This window comes from Oncorhynchus kisutch, linkage group LG11 (genome assembly GCF_002021735.2).
Source record: "Oncorhynchus kisutch isolate 150728-3 linkage group LG11, Okis_V2, whole genome shotgun sequence".
Taxonomy (NCBI): Eukaryota; Metazoa; Chordata; class Actinopteri; order Salmoniformes; family Salmonidae; genus Oncorhynchus; species Oncorhynchus kisutch.
The window spans coordinates 13,294,601-13,320,217 of record NC_034184.2 but is presented as its reverse complement, the minus strand read 5'-3'; the positions used below and the strand labels follow the sequence as shown (position 1 = coordinate 13,320,217).

General features: G+C 43.4%; 2 protein-coding genes, 1 long non-coding RNA gene and 1 other non-coding gene across 11 annotated transcripts in view; 1 reads left to right on the top strand and 3 right to left on the bottom strand.

Annotated features, from left to right (window-relative positions):
- Positions 1–6,927, bottom strand: part of LOC109899996 (BTB/POZ domain-containing protein KCTD5) — a 39,034-nt gene extending 32,107 nt beyond the window's left edge. For 7 of the 8 annotated variants that reach the window (XM_020495696.2, XM_031835323.1, XM_031835321.1 and 4 more), the window contains exons 1-2: positions 6,330–6,911; positions 269–377 (exon numbers count right to left, since the gene is read on the bottom strand). In XM_020495696.2, coding sequence (XP_020351285.1) covers positions 269–377; positions 6,330–6,680 — 460 coding nt within the window. In that variant the 5' untranslated portion in view covers positions 6,681–6,911. Of the gene's footprint in view, positions 1–268; positions 378–6,329 lie in introns of all 8 variants that reach the window. The other variant, XM_020495695.2, reaches the window with a different exon arrangement.
- An 872-nt stretch (positions 6,928–7,799) lies between these two features.
- LOC109898928 (phospholipase B-like 1) lies at positions 7,800–20,038 on the bottom strand. Its single transcript, XM_020493980.2, has 11 exons — positions 20,023–20,038; positions 19,361–19,583; positions 19,115–19,198; positions 18,756–18,897; positions 18,392–18,526; positions 17,902–18,046; positions 16,579–16,779; positions 15,594–15,734; positions 14,628–14,813; positions 8,886–8,992; positions 7,800–8,687 (listed from the first exon to the last, which is right to left on the bottom strand). Exons 1-11 carry the CDS (start codon positions 20,036–20,038, stop codon positions 8,505–8,507), a joined length of 1,563 nt encoding a protein of 520 aa, XP_020349569.1. The 3' UTR covers positions 7,800–8,504.
- Positions 20,039–23,213: 3,175 nt separating this feature from the next.
- On the bottom strand, positions 23,214–23,286 carry trnar-ccu (transfer RNA arginine (anticodon CCU)). The gene has a single exon. It is a non-coding gene; the product is annotated as a tRNA-Arg (tRNA).
- A 315-nt stretch (positions 23,287–23,601) lies between these two features.
- On the top strand, positions 23,602–24,911 carry LOC116376173 (uncharacterized). The gene is made up of 3 exons (XR_004211570.1): positions 23,602–24,322; positions 24,457–24,565; positions 24,746–24,911. It is a non-coding gene; the product is annotated as an uncharacterized LOC116376173 (long non-coding RNA).
- Positions 24,912–25,617: the final 706 nt, after the last annotated feature.

Here is a 25,617-nt window from a genome sequence, read left to right as displayed (position 1 = left end):
GTGGTTGAATTTATTCTGCCACTAACTTCTTATTGTCTCGGCCTTAGACCTATATATCACGGTGTCAAGGAATATGAACTAACAGGTTATAGAGAAAGCAACTCAATTATCACAACACATAGGTTGAAGTATGGCTTTTTTTCTGGCTTCCCCAGTGATTTTTACCCACACACCACTGCTGCATGCTTATTGCTAGTCTTACAATGCATTAAAATGGCATAACACATTATGTAGTACATGTCAAAAAATACCAAACGTAATCCAGTACCTTCTTCAGCCAACTCCTTGTTGTAGACTAGTTTGCCGTGTCGCAGGTAGTTGAGGATGGGGCCAAAGTAGGTGGGGTCTCTGTCTATCACATAGGCCCCTGTCTCATCCTACAGTAGAGGAGAACCATAGGAATTACTAGTATGAATAGGAGATCAATATTAAGTGCTATTCTAGTCTATTGGGTTTTGGTCAATATGTAGGATTGAAACCCCCTTGCGATTACCTGTTATACACTAACAGCAAAAGTCCTCTTTTGTTGAGAAGGACGATAATTAGTGATTGAGTCCCTCTTACAGCCTAGGGATGGGGGGTAGAGAGAGATAGGGGCTAAGAATGAAGAGAGTAGCACAGAGACATGGAGAGAAGAGAGGGAGTTGGAGAGAGAGCCTGTTACATTACATTCCAACAAGTCGGTTAGTCACATTTCTGCCCTGCTCGAGCTGCCCCAGTCAACTGTAAGTCCTGTTATTGTGAAGTGGAAACATCTAGGAGCAACGTCTTAGCCCTGAAGTCGTAGGCCACACAAGCTCACAGAATGTGACTGCCGAGTGCTGAAGCGCATAAAAATCGTCTGTCCTCGGTTGCCACACTCACTACCGAGTTCCAAACTGCCTCTAGAAGCAACGTCAGCACAATAACTTTTAGTCTGGAGCTGCATGAAATAGGTTTCCATGGCTGAGCACACAAGCCTAAGATCACCATTGCCAATGCCAAGCGTCAGCTGGAGTGGTGTAAAGCTCGCCGCCACTGGACTGGAAACGCGCAGTGGAAACGTGTTCTCTGGAGTGATTAATCACGCATCTGGCAGTCCGACGGACAAATCTGGGTTTGGCGGATGCCAGGAGAACGCTACCTGCCCTAATGCATAGTGCAAACTGTAAAGTTAGGTGGAGGAGGACTAATGGTCTGGGGCAGTTTTTCATGGTTCGGGCTAGACCCCTTAGTTCCAGCGAAGGGAAATCTTAATGCTACAGCATACAATGACATTCTAGATGATTCTGTACTTCCAACTTTGTGGAAGGCCCTTTCCTCATTCCTTAAAGAATGAGAGCCTGCAGATCAGATCAGAATGAGAGAGAGGGCGTGAGAGCGAGATGGGCCGGAGGGATGGAGGGTAAGTGAGGCACTCAGTTGAAGGAAGATGAGTCTTGGGAGCCAGGCAGAGAAAAGGAGAATGGACGTTGACGAAAGCTGGCAGACACTGGAGAATGGATGAGGGTGAGGGAGATAGACAAGGGCAGAGGTAGAGGTGCTGGGGAAAAGGGGGCTGGACAGGGACAGGGAGAGACAACTCAGAGCAACTGCAGTTGAGGACAGACAGACAGACACCTCCTCATTGGACATGACAGTATGAGTTTTTTAAAATTATTTAAAAAATGTAATCTTTATTTAACTAGGCAAGTCAGTAAAGATCAAATTCTTATTTACAATGACGGCCTACCCCGGCCAAGCCCGGACGATGCTGGGACAATTGTGCGCCGCCCTATGGGACTCCCAATCACAGCCGGATGAGATTCAGCCTGGATTCGAACCAGGGACTGCAGTGACGCCTCCTGCACTGAGATGCAGTGCCTTAGACCGATGTTGTCATGTATGATGACAACACCAGAATATCTCAGTACCATTGCTATGAATGAAACATGAACGCACATGCACACAGCGAGGGTGAAGATTAAAAATGATCTACTCTCTCTCTGTATTTTCTGTCCTGTATGTTCAGCCACACCACCACCGGTCGGCCCATTAAACAGCCGTCACGGAAATGTCAACCCTCACCTGGTGTGTTAATGGTTTACCCAGCGTTTTCCCAAGGAACTACACAGTTTGCCTAGCCTAGTTCCAGGTCCCTATGGGGGCCTCACTGGGTCCCACAGGAAATACCTGTTAGGAAAACAGGGGTGTTGTTTGTCTCAACACAGACAGACACACATACAATCATTTGACTTATTCTAAGGAGAAAACAATAACTGGAACCAGAGTGAGAGAGGAAGGAGAGGAGAAGCAACACTCATGGACATTAGTGCACTAATCAAATCAAGCTTTATTTATATAGCTTGCACTTCAGAGTGAGAGAGGAAGGAGAGGAGAAGCAACACTCATGGACATTAGTGCACTAATCAAATCAAGCTTTATTTATATAGCTTGCACTTCAGAGTGAGAGAGGAAGGAGAGGAGAAGCAACACTCATGGACATTAGTGCACTAATCAAATCAAGCTTTATTTATATAGCTTGCACTTCAGAGTGAGAGAGGAAGGAGAGGAGAAGCAACACTCATGGACATTAGTGCACTAATCAAATCAAGCTTTATTTATATAGCTTACACTTCAGAGTGAGAGAGGAAGGAGAGGAGAAGCAACACTCATGGACATTAGTGCACTAATCAAATCAAGCTTTATTTATATAGCTTGCACTTCACAGGAGAAAATAGAAACAAGCAGAAACATTTACTACACAACAAACATAAGAGGATAAAAAAGAAAAGTAGAACAATAAAAACTGTAAGACTAAAAAGCACCCTAAGGAAAAGCAAAGCTAAAAAGGTGTGTTTTAAGATCACAGTTTGGGCTCCCTCAGGTTCTCTGGCAGGCTATTCCAGTGTTTGGGGGCATAATAACTAAAGGCTGCCTCTCCATGACTCTTGGTCCTTGTCTTTGGGATAGTTAAAAGGCCAGTTCCAGAGGACCTGAGGGACATATTGGGTACATAACTTAAAAGCATGTCTGACATGTATTGGGGTGCACAATCATGGATTGATTTAAAAACCAATAGAAAAATCTTTAAATGAATTCTAAAACTCACAGGCAGCTAGTGCAGAGACTTTAAAACCGGTGTAATGTGTGCTCTCTGTCTGGTCTTGGTCAGTACCCATGCTGCAGCATTCTGTACATTTTGCAGTTGACCAATGGCTTTCTTGGGTAGACCAGACAGGAGAGCATTACAGTAGTCAAACCTGCTTGTAATAAAAGCATGGATGAGTCTCTCTGTATCAGCCTGAGATAGAAACGGCCACATCTTGGCAATGTTCCTCAGGTGGTAAAAAGCAATTTTGGTCAGAATCTAAAATGAGGGGTAACATACATAAACTTAACCGGACCCAAAATGGAACCTGGTGTAACGCCACGTGATAGATTTTCTCTGAGTTATGTTCACCAAGGGTGACAAAAAAAACTCTTGACCAGTTAAATAGCTCCTAAACCAATTTAGAACTGGATCAGAGAGGCTAAGCCACTTCTTCAGTTTGTCCAGAAGGACATCGTGGCCAAAAGTGTCAAATGCAGCACATAAATCCAAGAGTACAAGGACAGAGAGCTGTTTGGCATCTGTGTTGGCTCTAAGATCATTTACCATTTTAACTAAGGCTTTCCCTGTTTTATTTATTTATTTATTTAACCTTTATTTAACCAGGCAAGTCAGTTAAGAACACATTCTTATTTTCAATGACGGCCTGGGAACAGTGGGTTAACTGCCTGTTCAGGGGCAGAACGACAGATTTGTACCTTGTCAGCTCGGGGGTTTGAACTCGCAACCTTCCGGTTATTAGTCCAACGCTCTAACCACTAGGCTACGCTGCCGCCCCTGTGCTCTTGTAGGCAAAAAAAACAGATTGGAATTCTTCTAAAATAGTTGGCACTTTAAAAAAAACAATTTAGCTGTTTGAAAACCAATTTCCACAGAATTTTACTTAAGAATGGAAGGTTGGAGATTGGCCGAAAATTGCTAATAGCTGAAGAATCTAGATTACTCTTCTTCAGAAGGGGCTTCACCATAGCAGTTATTACTGCAGTGGGGAAAGTGCATATGAACAGGGAGTGATTAACTATAGCTTGCACTGTTTTGAAGAAGGTGGTGGGGATAGGATTGAGAAGGAAGGTACAAGGCTTAAGATGTGATATCACTTTCCTGAGCATGTCTGTGTCAACCAGGGAAAATAAATCCATCGTGCCTTTACGTGGTAGGCTAGGGTACATATCAAATGTCTCATCAGGTCTTGCTTGACTCATATCCAGCTTAATGTCTGAAATAAACTAACCACATCTAGATGTGGAGGAGAGCAGGGTAGAATTGATCAGGCCATCAATGGTCAAAGAAGAGCACTCAAAATGATCTGATTATTAGTGATCAAGTTAGAAAAATAAAAGGTCACACACAAAGACGATGCGCCTCATCTATTCATTGTGGCCACTGGTGCAGGAGCCAGTCAATTAACAGTACAACACTGGGTTAAGCATGTGGCCAAGGGACGAGACCATCTGTAATCATAGGCTACAAACAGACAGAAAGAATAGACAGTCACTCTAAAATGAATCATATTATACACTCCTACTGCATTAGTGATGTAATACTTCAGAAAGTATTCATACGTTTTGACTTATTCCACATTCTGTTGTGTTACAGATGGAATTCAAAATGGATTAAAAAAATGTTTTACAAATCTCACCCATCTACACACAATACCCCATAATGACAAAGTAAAAACATATTTTTAGAAAGGTTTGCACATTTATTGAAAATTAAAAAGAGATCTCATTTACATAAGTATTCACACCCGAGTCAATACATGTTAGAGTCAACTTTGGCTGCTGTTACAGCTGTGAGTCTTTCTGGGTACGTCTCTAAGAGTTTTGCACACCTGGATTGTACAATATTTGCAATATAAACTCTGTCAAGTTGGTTGTTGATCATTGCTAGACATCCATTTTCAAGTCTTGCCATAGATTTTCAATACGACTTAAGTTGAAACAGTAGCTATGCCACTCAGGAATATTCAATGTCGTCTTGGAAAGCAACTCCAGTGTATATTTGGCCTTGTGTTATCGGTTATTGTCCTGCTGAAAGGTGAACTTGTCTCGCAGTGTCTGTTGGAAAGCATAAGGTTTCCCTCTAGGATTTTGCCTGTGCTTAGTTCTATTATTATTATTTTTATCATAAAAAAATTCCTAGTCCTTGCCGATGACAAGCCTTCCCATAACATGATGCAGCCACCGCTATGCTTGAAAATATAAAGAGTGGTACTCAGTGATGTGTTATGTTGGATTTGCCCCAAACATAGCACTTTGAATTCAGGACATCATGTTCAATTCTTTGCATTTTTTTTGCATTTTTACTTTAGTTTCTTACTGCAAACAGGATGTATGTTTTGGAATATTTGTATTCTGTACAGGTTTCCTTCTTTTGTCATTGAGGTAAGTATTGTGGTGTAACTACATTGTTGATCTATCCCCTAGTTGTCTCCTATCAGCCATTAAACTCTAACTATTTTAAAGTCATCATTGACCTCATGGTGAAATCCCGAGCAGTTGCATGTTTGTAGTGACTGAGTGTGTTAATACGCCATCCAAAGTGTAATAAACAACTTCAACATGCTCAAAGGGATATTCAATGTTACCCATCTACCAATAGGCGCCCTTCTTTACGAGGCATTGGAAATTCTCCTTGGTCTTTGTGGTTGAATCTGTGTGTGAAATTCACTGCTGGAATGAGGGACCGACAGATAATTGTTGTGTGGGGTACAGAGATGAGGTAAACATTCAAAAATAATGTTAAACACTATTATTGCACACAAAGTGAGTCCATGCAATGCATTATGTGACTTGTTAAGCACATTTTTACTAAAGACATTTCAGCTTTTCATTTAATTAATTTGTAAACATTTCTAAAAACATAATTCCACTTTGACATTATGGGGTATTCTGTACAGGCCAGTGACATCTCAATTCAATGCAATATGAATTTAGACTGTAACATAACTAAATGTGGAAAAAGTCAAAGAGGTGTGAATACTTTCTGAAGGCACTGTATACATGTAGATTTTTGAAAAATACTACGCCACCACCCCTCTAGTCTCGAAAATCCGACCCTAGGTAACAGGTGTTCGAGCATAGACACGCTACACAAGCCTGAATGAGGCAGCACTTGCACATCCATCTGACCCACTTGTCATTGCAGTACCAGAGCCATATCTGGTGGGGGTACCATTCACTCATTCGTCTTGCCTTATCAGATTCGGATGTCATCTTGATCAAAGCGAAGACAAGCGCTTGATCAATTATCTTCTTACCGTGTCCGAATGCAAGTCCTTTTGTTGACAGAGCCGATAGAGAAAGGAAGTCTGTTCTTTGAGTAGGGTATGCCGCGTTGTGAGGAATACGGTACCGCCGACGTTCAAACGGACCCATTTCCCGTTATTTCCCACTGTTGGATTGACTCCACAACCGTTCCCGATGCTGTGCGTTTCCGGTCCACTTGATTCGGTAGCGCTCGAGGTGGTCGTATTCTCGCTTACCTCGCTGCCTCGATTGTTATTGTTGTTGTTATTATTATTGTTGTTATTGTAGCACTGAGGTGTCGGCAACGAGCCGACTGCTGATACAGCCTGCGGCATCGATTTCCTTTTTTCCTCCGTTGCCATTAGGAAAAATAGCAATGTATGCAATAGCGTGCGTACCCACCGCCGTCAATGTTCCTCTCTTTCTCAACAACACTTGTTGAGAAACAGTGTACCTCGTTGTCTCGAGCTCCGCCCAACGATGTATATATATATACACACAGATTACTAACAGAGGACGCTGTTTTGAAGCCAACTAGCCAAGGCACCTTCATTTTTGTATTCCTTCACAGAGCCCCACAGTGGAGGTGTCATAATACCCATAAAACCTATCGGTCAAACAGGGAAATGGTTCCAATCGTTTTTCCACCATTCATTTTTCCCATAGGGTATTTTTAGAAACACTTAAAACAAGGGATGAGTTTCGTGTAAACTTACCCTGGCGTGAAGTTTTGATAATGATGTAAATCTCTCTAGCAAGGTGACTTTTATCAATATATTTGGCTCTATTTACTCTCAGATTCGAAAATGCTAATTAGCATCAAAGTAAGACATCATGCAAAACTGAAAATCCCTGCAAGCTCCTGCACATCATCTCTAGCGGAGACCTTTGCTAACAGTTATTGTGTCAATTAAAAACTTGCACAAGACAGTTCACAGAATTGTCAAATTAAATAAATGTAGCCAATTTATTCATTACTACATTTAGCTAACATTAGATAGTTAATCCAGATATTCTTACCTTTGCCTCAATTCGGCACTCTCATCCAGATCATCATGTGATTTGTAGTTCTTCATGATAGCTACATTAGTAGCTAATAAGCATTTCATTTTTGGGGGGTAAATACAGGTGAATATATTGATAAAAGTCACCTCGTCCTAGAGAGATTTACATGGCTATCAAAACGTCACACCAGGAAAAGCCTACACGAAACACAGCCCTTATTTGAAGTTTTTCTAAAATCCCCTATGGAAAAAATGAATGTTGGAAAAACGCTAGGTTTTATGGGTATTATGACTCATACTATAGTACTCTATGGTAAAAGCACATTTTGGACTCGATAGAAATGCATTTATTGTCACGTTTATTCTATTACAGACACCTTAATGTATACTTTAAAATTGTATTATGTGAACTAAACATTCAAATTTAAATAAAACCATATCAGTGGAATTTTTGATAGTACTAATGTCCCCACTAAAGACATGTAATTTTGTAATTGAAACATTTAATTGAACTACTGTGGAATTGCATTCATTCCTATTGTGTGGAATTGCATAAATTCCTATTGAGGACTGCTTCTTCGGGGAGTATCAATATGGTGGCTTCAGAAAAAACACACAAACATGAGAATGTTGTACAGACAACTAATTCCCTGATTATTGGCATCCGGTCATCACTTTTGGTTCAAGTCAAGACCAGGGAACCAAACTGGCACAAAATGAGAAGTCTGAGCTGGTATCATTGTGTGTAAATGTCAATATTGGCCCGTAGGCTACATGTTCCCCAGCCCCGACTGATACAATTTACTGGACTGCACTGTAAACATAGAACCACGTAATGACCTCTGCCTGCTCAGTCATTAAGGAATATACACCACACAAATGAACACACATTATACAAAACTAACAATCACATAACAAAGACAGTATAATCAGTGCATCTAACCATTTCGTTTACAAAAAAAAAAGCCTTGGGTAAGTGTCTGGTGGCCACTTCTTCCTTTATTCCCTAGCCCCGCTGTGCTTTCAGACCCATGGGTCATTTTCATTAAGCACCAAATGGAAGATAACTGAATTAAATAGAGAGGGACTATCTGGACTTGTCCAAAAAGAAACCCTTATTTTCATCTTCCATTGTAAAAAAAATGAAGTTGCATGCCCTTATGAACACAACCTAGACCCCTCTCAGGGCTGGTATAGTGACAGAGTTGGCTTCATGGTGATGAAGCTGAAGTTATATGACTGCGGCAGACCCTTGTGGGCTGTGCTGTTGAAGTGGCTCCAGGAGAACGGAAGCAGGCCCCCCTGAGTGGTGGGACCGTTCACCGCCTCGCCTGCTAACTGACGTGCCAGGTGGAAGTCTGTCACCTAGGAGAGGGAAGGAGAGAGAGTGAGAGAGCGCGAGAGAGAAGGAGAGAGAGGAGATAATAAAAAATGGCCCTGTTTTACTTGAATGTTATTTTAGTATTGTGATGTACCATAGGAGTATAAATTGTGCCATCATGTTCCCTTTGATATTATTTTATGAGTGCGAATGCGTGGACATGGTGGTAATTGAACCCTGACCTTGGTGTCATAGCAGCCTCCTGGACGTGGTTTCTTCAGCCTCAGGTCATTGCGACAGCAGATGGTTTTACAGGGATGGCCCTTGGAGTAAGGGTCTTTCCTGTAGTCTGGAGACACAGTTCAAAAGCACTGAGTTCAGAGGTTGGAACAGCAGGTGTGACAATCTAGTAGACCCACACAGCAAGATGATCTATCCTCCTTGTGGGGTTGAATAATTTAATCTCCACCTGAATTCTCATTCTATTAATAGGGATAGCTTTAGCAGACCAGAATGAAAGGCCCGATTCTCTCCAGTCCGATTACGGTTGTAGCAAAAAAGATTAGACACTACAGGGCCAGTGGTCCTGCAGGCCTGGCATTGCCTGCATCTGCCTAATTATAAAAGAACTACAGTTACCAACCCATTCCTGAGAAAATCATACTCAAATCAAATTTTATTGGTCACATACACATGGTTAACAGATGTTAATGCGTTTGTAGCGAAATGCCGGTGCTTCTAGTCCGACAGTGCAGTAATATCTAACAAGTAATCGAACAAATTCACAACGACTACCTTATATACTCACACACACACACACACACACACAATGTAAGGGGATGGAATAAGAATATATGGATGTGCGATGGCTGTACGACATAGGAAAGATGCAATAGATGGTATAAAATACACTATATACATATGAGTAATCTAGGATATGTAAACATTATTAAAGTGGCATTTTTTAAAGTGACTAGTGATACCATTATTAAATCCATGTATTAAAGTGGCCAGTGATTTGAGTCTGTATGTTGGCAGCAGCCTCTCTGTGTCAGTGATGGCTGTTTAACAGCCTGATGGCCTTGAAATAGAAGCTGTTTTTCAGTCTCTCGGCCCCAGCTTTGATGCACCTGTACTGACCTTGACTTCTGGATGATAGCGGGGTGAACAGGCAGTGGCTCGGGTGGTTGTTGTACTTGATGATCTTTTTGGCCTTCCTGTGACATCGGGTGCTGTAGGTGTCCTGGAGGGCAGGTAGTTTGCCCCCGGTGATGTTGTGCAGACCGCACTATCCTCTGGAGAGCCTTGCGGTTGAGGGCGGTGCAGTTGCCGTACCAGGCGGTGATACAGCCCGACAGGATGCTCTCGATTGTGCATCTGTAGAAGTTTGTGAGGGTTTTAGGTGACAAGTCAAATTTCTTCAGCCTCCTGAGGTTGAAGAGGCGCTGTTGCACCTTCTTCACCAGGCTGTCTGTGTGGGTGGACCATTGCAGTTTCTCCGTGATGTGTACTCCAAGGAACTTTTTAAAAACGTTCCACCTCCTCCACTGCTGTCCCGTCGATGTGAATAGGGGATGCTCCCTCTGCTGTATCCTGAAGTCCACGATCATCACCACCTCCCTGTAGGCTGTCTCGTCATTGTTGGTCATCAAGCCTACCACTGTAGTGTCTTCTGCAAACTTGATAATTGAGTTGGAGGCGTGCATGGCCACGCAGTCATGGGTGAACAGGGAGTACAGGAGAGGGCTGAGAACACACCCTTGTGGGGCCCCAGTGTTGAGGATCAGCGGAGTGGAGATGTGGTGAGGGTAGGAAACAACCTGGGGGCGATCCGTCAGAAAGTCTAGGACCCAGTTGCACAGGGCAGGGTTGAGACCCAGATTCTCAAGCTTAATGATGAGTTTGGAGGGTACTATGGTGTTGAATGCTGAGCTTTAGTCAATGAACAGCATTCTTACATATGTGTTCCTCTTGTCCAGATGGGATAGGCAGTGTGCAGTGTGATGGCGATTGGATCGCCTGTGGACCTATTGGGGCGGTAAGCCAATTGGAGTGAGTCTAGGGTATCAAGTAGGGTGGAGGTGATATGATCCTTGACTAGTCTCTCAAAGAACTTCATGATGACAGAAGTGAGTGCTACAGGGCGATAGTCATTTGGTTCAGTTACCTTAGCTTTCTTTGGAACCGGAACAATGGTGGCCATCTTGAAGCATGTGGGGTCAGCAGACTGGGATAGGGATTGATTGAATATGTCCGTAAACACACCAGCCAACTGGTCTGCACATGCTCTGAGGACGCGGCCGGGGATGCCGTCTGGACCGGCAGCCTGGCGAGGGTTAACACGTTTAAATGTTTTACTCACATCGGCCACGTTAAAGGGGAGCCCACAGTAGCGGGCCGTGTCGGTGGCACTGTATTGTCCTCAAAGCATGCAAAGTTGTTTAATTTGTTCGGGAACGAGGCGCCGATGTCCCTGACGGGGCTGGTTTTCTTTTTGTAATCCGTGATTATCTGTAGACTCTGTAATATACGTCTCGTGTTTGAGTCGTTGAATTGCGACTCTACTTTGTCCCTATACTGACGCTTAGCTTGCTTGATTGCCTAGCAGAGGGAATAACTACAGTTTGTATTCAGTCACGTTTCCAGTCGCCTCGGCATGATTAAATGCGGTGGTTCGCGCTTTCAGTTTTGCGTGAATGCTGCCATCAATCCACGGTTTCTGGTTAGGGAAGGTTTTAATAGTCACAGTGGGTACAACGTCTCCATTGCACTTCCTAATAAACTCACTCACCGAGTCAGCTTATACGTCAAGGTTATTGTCTGAGGCAACCCGGAACATATCCCTATCCACTCGACTGAAGCAATCTTGAAGCGTGGAATTCGATTGGTCAGACCGGCGTTGGATAGACCTAAGCATGGGCGCGACCTGTTTTAGTTTCTGCCTATAGGAGGGGAGCAACAAGATGGAGTCATGGTCAGATTTGCCAAAGAGAGGACAGGAGAGGGCCTTGTATGCATCACGGAAGTTAGAGTAGCAGCGGTCCAATGTTTTGCTCGAGTGGGTGCAACAATCAATGTGCTGGTAGAATTTAGGTAACCGTGTTCTCAAATTAGCTTTGTTAAAATCCCCAGCTAAAATAAATAGAGCCTCGGGATATATGGTTTCCAGTTTACATAGAGTTCAGTAAAGTTCTTTCAGAGCCGTCGAGGTATCTGCTTTGGGGGGATATACACGACTATAATCTAAGAGAATTTAGAGAATTCTATTGGAAGATAATGGGGTTGGCATTTGATTGTAAGGAATTCTAGGTCAGGTGAACAAAAGGACTTGAGTTCTTGTATGTTGTTATGATTAAGCCATGAGTCGTTAATCATGAGGCATACACCCCCGCCCTTCTTCTTACCAGAGATATATTTCTTTCTGTTGGCGCAACGAATAAAGAAACCGGTGGCTGTACCGACTCCGACAACATATCTCGAGTGAGCCATGTTTCTGTGAAAAAGAGAATATTACAATCTCTGATGTCTCTCTGGAAGGCAACTCGTGCCCTAATTTCATCCACCTTGTTGTCTAGAGACTGGAGTTTGGCGACGAGTATGCTCAGAAGCGGTGGATGGTGTGTTCGCCTTCTAAGTCTGACTAGGAGGCTCCTCCGTCTGCCTCTCCTGCGGCGACAACGTTGTTTTGGGTCGGCCTCTGGGATTAGAACCAATGTCCAGGGTGGAGGTCTGAACAAAGGATCCACCTCGGGAAAGTCGTATTCCTGATCGTAATGTTGGTTTGTTAACGTCGTTATTATATCCAATAGTTCTTCCCGGCTGTATGTAATAACACTTAAGATTTTCTGGGAATAAAAATGTAAGAAATAATACATAAAAAAAACAAATTACTACATAGTTTCCTAAGGATGTGAAGCGATGTAACGCTCGTCGTTGTAAGGATGGTTGTGCCAAGATGCAGCGTGGGGTAGGTTCATCATTTTTATTAATGTTAACCAGCAGCAAAACAAGAATGAGTAACCAACGAAACGTACAGCCTTGTAGGGCTCAAAAGCAACAATACAAAAACAAGATCCCACAAACAACAGGTGGGAAAAGGCTGCCTAAATATGATCCCCAATCAGAGACAACGATAGACAGCTGCCTCTGATTGGGAACCATACCAGGCCAACATAGAAATGCAAAAACCAGAGATCACACCCTGATCTAACCAAAATAGATAATAAAAAGGATCTCTAAGGTCAGGGAGGGACAGTACCCCCTCCCAAAGGTGCGGACTCCGTCCGCAAAACCTGACTCTATGGGGGAGGGTCCGGGTGAGCATCTAGCCTCGGTGGCGGCTCCGGTTTGGGACGTAGACACCGCTCCGCTCACGGATCCCTCTGCTTCCATGAAACCGAACCGTGGATCATCGCCGGAGGCTCCGGACCGTGGATAGTCGCCGGAGGAACCGGACCGCAGATCGTCGCTGGAGGAAGTGGACGGTGGATCATCGCTGGGGACTCCGGACTGGGAACCCTCGCAGGAGGCTCCGGACTGGGAACCGTCGCTGGAGGCGCCGGACTGGGAACCGTCGCAGGAGGCGCCGGACTGCAGACCGTTGCTGGAGGCTCTGGACTTCTGACTGAAGCGGGAGGCTCTGGATTGCACACCATCGCAGGAGACCTGGTGCGTGGAGCTGGCACAGGACGTACCGGGCTGGGGAGATGCACAGGAGGCCTGGAGTGTGGAGCCAGCACAGGACGTACCGGGCTGGGGAGACGCACAGGAGACCTGGAATGTGGAGCCGGCACACGACGTACAGGGTTGGGGAGACGCACAGGAGGCCTGGTGCTTGGAGCTGGCACAGGACGTATTGGGCTGTGGAGGCACACTGGAAACACGGTGCGTAGAACCGGCACACATTGTACTGGAACGATAACACGCTCCTCAAAGCGAGTGCGGAGAGCTGGTACACATTGTACCGGAACGATAACACGCTCCTCAAAGCGAGTGCGGAGAGCTGGCACAGGACGTGCAGGGCTGAGAAGGCGTACTGGAGACCTGGTGTGTGGGGCCGGCACAGTCTTCACCAGGCAGCTAGCACAATCCTCAAGACGAGTACGGAGAGCTGACTCAGGTGGCATTAACCTGAGGACACACTCCTTAGGGCGAATGTCGTGCCTCATGCACCAACACAACAGCTCTCTCGTAACACTCTCCTCCAATTTCCCCATCAACTCCTGTCTCTGATTCACTCCCTTCACTCCCCTCCAAGTTCACCTTCCTCTCCCAGACTGGCTCTGGTTCAACCCTCGGATCCGCAGACCACCCCGTGTGGATGGGCTCTGGTTCACACCTTGGCTCCACTGACCAACCTGTGTGCCCCCTCCCCAAAAGAAATGTTGAGGCTGCCTCTCGGGCTTCCATCGTGGTCGCAAACCCCGGTGTTGTCGTTGTTGTTCCTTCGCTGCCTCCGCCTGCTTCCATGGCAGGCTTCGGTCTCCTGCCATGATTTCGTCCCACGTCCAGGATGTCCTCCACTCCTGGCTTTCCTCCCTGGCCCATGATCCCTGCTCCTCCTGGGCACGCTGCTTAGTCCGTGGGTGGTGGGATCTTCTCTAACGCTCGTCGTTGTAAGGATGGTTGGACCAAGATGTAGCATGGTGTAGGTTAATCATTTTTATTAATGATAACCAGCAACAAAACAAGAAAGAGTAACCAACGAAATATTCAGCTCAAAAGCAACAATACAAAAACAAGATCCCACAAACAACAGGTGGGAAAAGGCTGCCTAAATATGATCCTCAATCAGAGACAACGATAGAGCTGCCTCTGATTGGGAACCATACCAGGCCAACATAGAAATGCAAAAACTAGAGTACCCACCCTAGTCACACCCTGATCTAACCAAAATAGAGAATAAAAAGGATCTCTAAGGTCAGGGCGTGACAAGCGAGGTGACCATCTGTCGGCGCCATCTTGAAAGGGGCTGCAGCACTCACTGTTGTATCTCATGATGTGTTTGAGGGAGGCGAGGTCTGTAACCCTGGCCTGATCCCTGCGGAAGATCTTGGCTCTGGGACAGAGGTCATAGGAGAAGTCCTCTCCATGCTTCCTCCACATGACCCCGTAGCCACTCAGGTTGTAGATGTCTGCATGGAAGGGCACGTTGTAGGACGCCCAGTAGCCTGCCGGAGGGAACAGGAGAAAGACAAGAATAATGTACGAATGGTGAAGTAGGGATATATCAGATACTGAGAGACTGAAACAACCAACATGATTCATTGATTGATATATTTTTTTAAAGGACCAATGCAGCTGTTTCATCTCAATATCAAATCATTTCTGGGTAAGAATGAAGTACCTTACTGTTATTGTTTTCAATGAAAATGGTCAAAAAGAAACAAAAATAGTTTCTTAGCAAGATCAATTTCTCAAGCAAGAATTTCGCTACGACTGTCTGGGAGTGGTCGGATTAGGGAGAGGAAAACTAGCTGTTATTGGCAGAGAAGTTATACTGCCTGGTGATGTCTCTTACACTAAAAAGGGCATTCTCATAATTTTCACAATTACACAGTATTTTTCCAACCTCAGTGTGGAAATACATATAAAACACAGGAAACCTCTATTTTGACTGCACTGGGCCTTTAAGTGTCACACATATTGGTGCCCAGATGACATGGGTTTATAATACATTATTATTACTTGAAGCAATATGCACATAAAACTATTTTATTTTATAATCATGGCTATAACAGCTGCCATTTAATTACATTAAACAAACAATGCATTATCCTTCTCCCCCCAGGCATTGAAAATACATTTTGCAACATATCAGCTTGCCAATCAATTAATAACATCCCATAAGACTTTATTAATCCTAGAGTGTCAATTAGGATGGCATGTAACCCATGTATATCCACCAGTTTAGCGTTATATCAACAGACTGAAATGAGACGGTCCCTTACCCTGTCGCAGGGCCTGTGTCTGGTCAGAGTGTACCACCAGTCCTGGTATCTGCTCTACCACAGTCAGAGCCCCATCCCTTATACTCCTCCCCAACGACACCCTGCTCAGATCCAGCACCATGTACTGGCTGTTATAGGTTCCTGAGGAGGGGAGGGGAAATGTAGTTGTGTTAAACTTGGTTTGGTGTTGATTATCTACTGGTTATTACAGGTCCTTGAAATGAGGAGAAACGAGTCACCTCCTGATATGCAGTATGTCATGGCTTGGGACTGTGGTGAACACATGCACTACACTGGAGCATGCAGATACTCAGAAAAAAAGAAGGGGATAAAATTGTATTTGAACTAGGAACTGGTGAGCAGAGTTTGCATGTATACGATCATAATGGGAACGTATCAGGTGTCACTTTCTTGGTATAGTAGGTGCCAGAGACACAGAGGCTATGGCCAGTCAGTCCTCTCATTGAGAACAAGCTGTACTGTTCCTCCTAAGCAACAAGTTATGTCATCTCCTACTGTGGTGGCTCTATTAACAAAGACAGACTACAGTACATCCTTAGAGAACAGGACGGTTCCATCATCTGTGGTCAGGAACCGTCTGTGGTCAGGGCCTAAGGCAATACATCACATAGCCGTTGTGCGCCCGAAGACGTGGATGTCGATTAAGGCAGCCCCCCACACCTCTCTGATTCAGAAGGGTTGGGTTAAATGCGGAAGACACATTTCAGTTGAAGGCATTCAGTTGTACAACTTACAGGGTATCCCCCTTTCCTTTTCCTTTAACATACTACGCCATTTACCATACTATGCAACAATCAATTCAACACAAACTACAATCCTTAACAAGTACAGTAGCACACAAATCACAAAGTCTATACTCACACCACACCTAAACACAAGCTCATAGGTTATTCATGCAAGTACAGGTTATTACACAAATCACAAAACCCAATCCTACAAAAGTCCTCCACACCCCAGGCATTACCGGAGTTGTACTTAGAGAAGATGTGAGCCCACTGCTCCCCAGTGCGTGCCAGGGCGTGTGCCAGCCGCACCCTCTGCCAGGCCAGCAGGCTGTGGGGCGTGACCAGGGTGAACAGAGAGGTGTTGAAGACACTGTTGGTGGTCTGAGTCATCAGCAGCCCACTGCCCAGCAGGTAGAAGTCATCCAAAGATGTCAGGAAGCCTGGGAGGAGAGAGGAGATAAGTGCATGGCTAGTTAGGAAAGGAGAGGGGACATGAAGGGGTGAGGACATGTGGGGAATTGGAGTGGGATGTGGGAGTAGTATAGCCTAGCATCCCTTGCACTATAGTGTAGAGAAAAAAGAAGTTGGGCTAAGGACATATGTGAGGTGTAACATTCCTAGCACCACAGGGTAATTAAAAATGTCATTATAATGTAGTAGATTTCAGTCCCGAGAGACTGTGGTAAGCTTGTGCACAGAAGGGCTAAATGGATTCAAATCCTAGCATCCGGATTGCATTTTAGTAGCTTTTAATGTAGTGTGTTTCTGCACTGAGTGAGATAACATTCCCTGCTTAACTCTAAAAATAGCACTTTTAAGCCACTTCAGTTTTAATGGTGATGGGGCCTGTAAGATAATGTATGACAGGGAAAATGGCAAATCTTCAATAACAGCACTTAACCCCACCAGGCTACGAGTTTACATTAATCAACCTTCCGTTGCAACTGTATATTACTAAACTTTCCAATTTTCAAGACTGGTGGAGTCTGTATTGTACAAGAAAGTCTCAGGCTGCTTTTTTCAGCCATATTAGGTAGATGGGTGCTACACATGGATAGTGAATAAGAAGAGTTCTCCCCAATACCACAATATCAGCCAGCAGCATAATACCCTGCATCCCACTGCTGGCATGCCTCTGAAGCTAAGCAGGGTCAGTCCCTGGACGGGACACCAGATGCTGCTGAAAGTGGTGTTGGAGGGCCAGTAGGAGGCACTCTTTCCTCTGTTCTAGTGACCACATAGAGTCAGGACACCCATTTAACGTCCCGTCTGAAAGACTGCACACTACACAAGGCAATGTCCCCAATCACTGCCCTGGGATATATATATATATATATATATATATATATATATATAGCACTTTTTTTATGGCCACCTAATCATCCCCAGCCTACAATTGGCTCATTAGCCCCTTCTTCTCCCCTGTAACTATTCCCTGAGTCGTTGCTGTAAATGAGAATGTGTTCCCAGTCAACTCACCTGGTAAAATAAGGGATCAATACAAGATAAAACACTATATAAATTGCTTTATCAATCAAATTCAATCACTCATGTTCCTTTACCAGGGTAGCTGCTGAAGGATATCTTGCCCGTGGCGATGTGTGTGTCGGCCAGCCTGAAGTCCCAGTGTTTGTAGATACGCATGGTGGAAGCGTAGTTGAACCAGCTGGAGTGGGCTAACAGCAGGTTCTCAAAGCCTGGCAGAACCTAGAGAGAGAACAGGATAAAGACACCAAACACATGGTGTTACATCGCAGACTTAAAGTGTACCGTCCTCACTACCTCATGCATGAACTGAAGAGAAAACTGGACGTGAGAAAGGTATCAATCCACTCCTGTAGAAAAATGAAAGCTCAATAAAAAAGGAATCTACATCATTATAAACCAATATTCTTTAACAGTGGCTGAATATCTTTTGTAGATTATGGAAATCGCATTGTATAACTCCACTAATGAGGATGATATGCAAGTCAGCTATAAATAAACTATAAACACCACCAGTCATGAGCTAAACAAACAACCAGACCTAGCCAAATTCACTTGACTCCTGACCTTTATGAGAGCTGAGCAGTGGCCCATTCCCGGCACAGGGCCTCGGGAGGAGTTGAAGCGTGGAGTCAGTGCTGGAATCAGGTCCAGCAGGTCTCCAACTTCATTCAGAAACTGCAGCGCAAACATAGACAGAGGCTAGGATGTGGAAAGGTGGAAGAAAAGGGTCAGTTGGAATTTGCATAAAGGATTGGGAACTGTTTTTGTTTGCAATTAGGGGGTTGTGACTATTCAGATACCATTAGGTTGGAGGAAAATCTGATGCTCGCACACAGAAGATTATCGTCAAAACACAATTCCCTTCAGTTCTGACATTCAGTGCCTCACACTTTTCTCTCGCTCCCACACACACAGAACACACACACACCTCTCTCTGCCTGCTCTTGGCCCAGTATGCAGCTCCAGCCTGTAGCCCATCCAGTTGAGCCAGGATCAGTCCTGCATGTAACCACAAGGGGTCACTGTTTCTCCTCAACTTCACCTGCTCTCTGGTCCAGTAGTCCTGTTTACTGTGGACCGACTCAGGTATTCAGTCATTATAATCATTATTATAGACTTTCATCTGTTACATTGACTGCTAAAATTGACTACATTTGGCTGTCATGATATTTGATGTAAAAAAGAAAATATGCGATTCCACGAATGGTGGTCCTCAAGAGCTTTTGACAGTGATTTGGTAGTCCACAGAACGGAAAAGATTGTCTATAGCATAAATGGGAATCTTACATCATGAAATCTTTCAAGGGGTCCAGAATCTTCTCATCTTTAATCATCTGGGGATATATGTTGGCATAGTGGCTAAACATTTGCCTGATGGAGAGAGAAAGCCAGGGTCCAAATTTCTTCAACATTTCCTGAAGGATTTCCACTCTCAAAAATGATGTCTATAATGAATGTATAGGCGTGAACAGGGCTAAACAAAGATAACACGAACATCAGTGTAATTTGTAACAAAGCAGTGAAAGCACTCACTCTGCGGTGAGGAACCCTTCCAGATACCCAGCCAAGAAGGAGGTGGTCTCATCACTCTCGGGGGTCTCCCCGTACCCTGCCCGAATCTCCAGCACCCCCCAGCCCGTCAAGAGGAGAGTGTCATTGTAATAGCCATAGGCACCCCCTTCTTTCTCCAACACCCCCTCATTCAGAATCACACTCTTCTGGGCAGCATCCCAGTACACAGTGGCCTCTTGGATCTCTACCACAGGGGGACAGGGATGAATAACACACCATATTAGAAGAACACTCATGGGTGGTGGATAGAAGCTTAGCAAAAGTGTCTTGTCTGTGTATTCAGCTGAATGGATCGTATGGATTGAAGAATAGGTATATTGAGCAAATGCATTGCATACAATAGGCCTATTACCAGGCAATGTTTACCTCGGAGTGGATGTTCAAATAGTTACAATGTATTTTATCAATCCATTTTACTGACTTTCACACTGTATAGAAATACTGAGTGGAATACAGAATAAAAAAATATAATTATGCAAATAGGGCGGTAAATATTATTGTGTATGATTTTTTGGGATCTGCGTCACCAAGAAAGAAAGAAAAAAGTGTCTGGCAATGTAGCCTACGCACCATCCAAAATGTTCACTCTGGGGGTTCTCTGCTACTACTCGTGCGAATTATACCTGTCTGACATGACATGTCAATCAAACCTTGCCACAATTCACAAGAGGTTGTACCGCTCCGATCCACCTATGCTTGCACATTTATGCAGTTTCTTGGATGCAATGAATGAACAACATACGTTGAACATAATTTATCTAATTTATTAATATCGAAAGGCAAAGAGCAATATTGAAAAATATTGAATGAAGACTTACGGTAAGTTTGCACGAGGGCTGCAGCCAAGACGCACAAAATAACAAGGAATTCTCTCTGCTCCCCTCTCAAAGCCATGTCTTAATTGATCTGTTCTAATGTTAATAGAATGATACGTTTAAAGTGCCTATTCTAAAGGCAATAACATATGACATTTGCTGGTCACTCCAGCGTCAAATTTAAGTTCAATTGGGGGAATCGACTTAAATTCATGTGGGACCTAACCAGATAATAACCTAGACATATGATTGGACGAACGTTAAGAAGCGCTCTTCAATTGGCTAAAGGCTACATGATAAACATCAATTTACCTTTTATAGGATGTTTGGCTACACATTTCCAACTACAATCCGATACTGAAAAAATACAGTCTTCAGGAAATATTCATACCCCTTGAAATTTTCCACATTTTGTTACGTTAGCCTTATTCTAAAATGTATTAAATAAATAGAAATCTACACACAATACCCCATAATGACAAAGCGAAAACAGGTTCTTATTGTTTTTTTCAAAAATATTTTAAAAATACCTTATTTACATAAGTATTCAGACCCTTTGCTATGAGACTCGAAACTGAGCTCAGGTGCATCCTGTTTCCGTTGATCATCCTTGAGATGTTTCTACAACTTGATTGGAGTCCACCTTTGGTCAATTCAATTGATTGGAAATTATTTGGAAAGGCACACACCTGTCTATATAAGGTCCCACAGATGACAGTACATGTCATAGCAAAAACCAAGACATGAGTTCGAAGGAATTGTCTGTAGAGCGCCTAGACAGGATTGTGATGAGGCACAGATCTGGGGTAGGGTACCAAAAATGTCTGCAGTATTGAAGGTCCCCAAGAATACAGTGGCCTCCATCATTCTTAAATGGAAGATGTTTTGAACCACCAAGGGCCTTGGTCAGGGAGGTGACCAAGAACCTGATGGTCCCTCTGACAGAGCTCTAGAGTTCCTCTGTGGAGATGGGAGATCCTTCCAGAAGGACAACCATCTCTGCAGCACTTCACCAATCAGGCCTTTATGGCCAGACGTAAGCCACTCCTCAGTAAAAGGCACATGACAGCCCAATTGGAGTTTGCTAAAAGGCACCAAAAGACTCTCAGACCATGAGAAACAAGATTCTCTGGTCTGATGAAACCAAGATTGAACTCTTTGGCATGAATGCCAAGCGTCACGTCTGGAAGAAACCTGGCACCAATACTACGGTGAAGCATGGTGGTGGCATCATGCTGTGGGGATGTTTTTCAGCGGAAGGGACTGGGAGACTAGTCAGGATCGAGGGAAAGATGAACGGAGCAAAGTACAGAGAGATCCTTGATGAAAACCTGCTCCAGAGTGCCCAGGACATCAGACTGGGCTGATGGTTCAACTTCCATCAGGACAATGCTTCGGGACAAGTCTCTGAATGTTCTTGAGTGGCCCAGCCAGGGCCTGGACTTGAACCCGATCGAACATCTCTGGCTAGACCTGAAAATAACTGTGAAGCGACACTCCCCATCCAACCTGACAAAGCTTGAGAAGATCTGCAGAGAAGAATGGGAGAAACTGCCCAAATACAGGTGTACCAAGCTTGTAGTGTCATACTCAAGAATGCTTTTTTATTATTTTTATGAATTAGCAAAAAAAATTAAACCTGTTTTTGCTTTGTCATTATGGGGTATTGTGTTTAGATTGATAGGGGGAAAAACGATTTAATACATTTTAGAATAAGGCTGTAAGGTAACAAAGTGGAAAAAGTCAAGGGGTCTGAATACTTTCCGAATGCACTGTATATAAACGCAACATGCAACAATTTCAATGATTTTACTGAGTTACAGTTCATATGAGGAAATGAGTCACACAAAATAAATTCATTAGGCCCTAATCTATAGATTTCACATGACTAGGCAGGGGCGCAGCCATAGGTGGGCCAGGTAGGGCATAGACCCACCCACTTGGGGCCAACCCACTGGGGAGCCAGGCCTAGCAAATCAGAATGAGTTTTTCTCCACAAAAGGGCTTTATTACAGACAGAAATACTCCTCAGTTTCATCAGCTGTCTGGGTGGCTGGTCTCAGATGATGCTGCAATGGAAGAAGCCAGATGTGGAGGTCCTGGGCTGGCATGGTTAAACGTGGTCTGCGGTTGTGATGCCGGTTGGATTCTCTAAAATGACTTTGGAGGTGGCTTATGGTAGATATAGAGATATGGTAGAGATAAATGAACATTAAATGCTCTGCCAACAGCTCTGGTGGACTTTCCTGCAGTCAGCATGCCAATTGCATGCTCCCTCAAAACTTGAGACATCTATTGCATTGTGTTGTGTGACAAAACTGCACATTTTAGAGTGGCTATTATTGTCCCCAGCACAAGGTGCACCTGTGTAATGACCATGCTGTTTAATCAGCTTCTTGATATTCCACACCTGTCAGGTGGATGGATTATCTTGGCAAAGGATAAATGCTCACTAACAGAGATGTAAATACATTTCTGCACAAAATTTGAAAGAAATTAGCTTTTTGTGAGTATGAAACATTTCTGGGATATTTTATTTCAGGCCAGGAAACATGGGACCAACACCTGCACATCATCATCTGCACATCTATCACTCCAGTCTTAATTGAGCTAAATTGTAATTACTTGCTACTATGGCCTATTTATCGCCATTTGCACACTATATATAGACTTTCTTTCTTTTTCTATTGTGTTATTGACTGTACGCTTGTGTATTCCATGTGTAACTCTGTGTTGTTGTTTGTGTCGCACGGCTTTGCTTTATCTTGGCCAGGTCGCAGTTGTAAATGAGAACTTGTTCTCAACTAGCCTACCTGGTTAAATAATGGTGAAATAAAATAAAAAAATAAAACATGTTTGCTTTAATATTTTTGTTCATTATAAATGTTAAGACAAGACAAATCATTTACATATATTCAAATGTTTGTGTGAAATCATCCATCGTTGCATTTAGTCGTTGACACTGTTATTTATAAACAATTTAATGGACAAAAATGTTTCACCCCAGATGGGACTCGAACCCACAATCCCTGGCTTAGGAGGCCAGTGCCTTATCCATTAGGCCACTGGGGCTTGTTATGAATAGAACGGGATCTGGCCTTTATATCATTAATTAACCAGGGGCAATATGACGATAGATCTGTGACAATCAGATAATGACACTGAAAAAAATATTTCACGGGGAAACAGTATTCGGTAAACAAAGAGACGCTATCACCATGGTGATGCGTTCGCGTGGATGGCTTAAACTAAACAAACTAAACAGCGGGGGCATTTATCAAGTGTTTACATTATTACAAGGATGAAATGTAGACTTTGTCCAACTATAAAGAATCCAATGGTATGTAGTTACAGTAAACATTCATAAAAATGCAAAGTGATTTGATATCATCCAACTCAAATGCTGTGTTTCCATTTGTAAATTCTTCCATTATTACCTGTTTAGACAAAATGGATCTGTAGCACTTGCGCAGTAACCTGCATGTCTGTAAAAAGCCGCTTGCTGGGCTAGAAAGAGAAGGGAAGCCTCTGCTAACCAAAGATAACGAATTAGCTAGATAAATAAAAGCGTTGTACAGTCATTTAGCTAGCTATTTTAATATATGATTAAATAAACGACGAAGATAGTGGCGTAATATTGTTGCTGTTGGTAATCTTAGTTTGCAATGCTATGCTAACTTTAGCTAGCTACGTAGCTAACGTTACTTGACTATTATTTCCAAAGCTGCAAAATAAGAAGTTATCAATCTAACATTAATCCTCTACAATATATATTTGTCTCACAATATATAACGCAGCTGATGACGAAGATGCTGCTTTTTGGCAACACCTTCTGTCCAAAGAATACCCCAGCTGATGTCGAAGATGCTGCTTTTTGGCAACACCTTCTGTTCTGCAAGTCTGTTTCTCTCTCACGCCCAAAAACATTCGGCACAATGTGCCTCTGTTGTCTTTTATGTGAAGGAAGTTTCTACATCCCCCCTCTTAATTTGTTGAGTCTAGTTGGATTGGTCTACGAGGGAAATAGAGTTGGGTCTTGAGTATGGAGCCCCTGTTATGAACATTGGGGGCCATAGCTTGACATTTGAAGACGGACAATGGATTGCTGGTAATTTATCATCAATTAAATGTAGTAGAAAACTGCACTGCTACTGTAATAAGTCTGATCTATCTGATCACCACAGATATTTGCATTTTATTTGTTTTCTTTTTCATTTGCTGTTTTGTTTCTCGCCTCAACAGTCTGAAGGGAATGTATCTGGGAAGGAGGCGCAGACTGAAAAATAGCAACCTATAGCTTGAAAAGGAGAACAACCTACTCAGGCTGAAGATTAACCTCCTGTTGGACATGGTAGATTCTCATCAGCTTGAAGCATACCATTGAATACAGTTGCATAGATACAGTATAAGCCATACAATACAGTATGCTTATACAGTATAAGCCATACAATTAACCTTGAATACGGGATTCCCTTTATAGGCCATTATTAATAATTTATCGGAGCAAGTAACTGATTCCCTTTTTCTTAAGTTGTCAGAAACCACTGCAGAGTATCACCTGATGGAGAAGGAGCTGGAAAAGATGAAGATTCACAGTCGAAGGAAGAAGTGATGAATAGAAAATTACAGACAGGTTCCCAGTGAAACCTGAAAATGAAGAAGGGAATAGATAAAGGATCGTGAGTGTTAGTGACCAATTAATTGTATTTGATTTATTTTACCTTTATTTAACTAAGCAAGTCATTTAAATACAAAATATTATTTACAATGAAGGCCTACCCCGGCCAAACCCTAACCCGGATGACGTTGGGCCAATTGTGCGCCGCCCTATGGGACTCCCAATCACAGACGGTTGTGATACAGCCTGGAATCGAACCAGGGTCTGTAGTGACGCCTCTAGCACTGAGATGCAGTGCCTGACACAGAACCCAAACCGTCTGCGTGCGTGCGCCATCGTGCATACATTTATTTTGTCCCCCTACACCAAACGCGATCGTGACACGCAGGTTAAAATATCAAAACAAACTCTGAACCAATTATATTAATTTGGGAACAGGTCGAAAAGCATTAAACATTTATGGTAATTTAGCTAGTTAGCTTGCACTTGCTAGCTAATTTGTCCTATTTAGCTAGCTTGCTGTTGCTAGCTAATTTGTCCTGGGATATAAGCATTGAGTTGTTATTTTACCTGACAATTAATCCACAGATAAAACGGTCAACTGAATCGTTTCTAGTCATCTCTCCTCGTTCCAGGCTTTTACATCTTTGAACTTACAGTGGGGCAAAAAAGTATTTAGTCAGCCACCAATTGTGCAAGTTCTCCCACTTAAAAAGATGAGAGAGGCCTGTAATTTTCATCATAAGTACACTTCAACTATGACAGACAAAATGAGAAAAAAAATC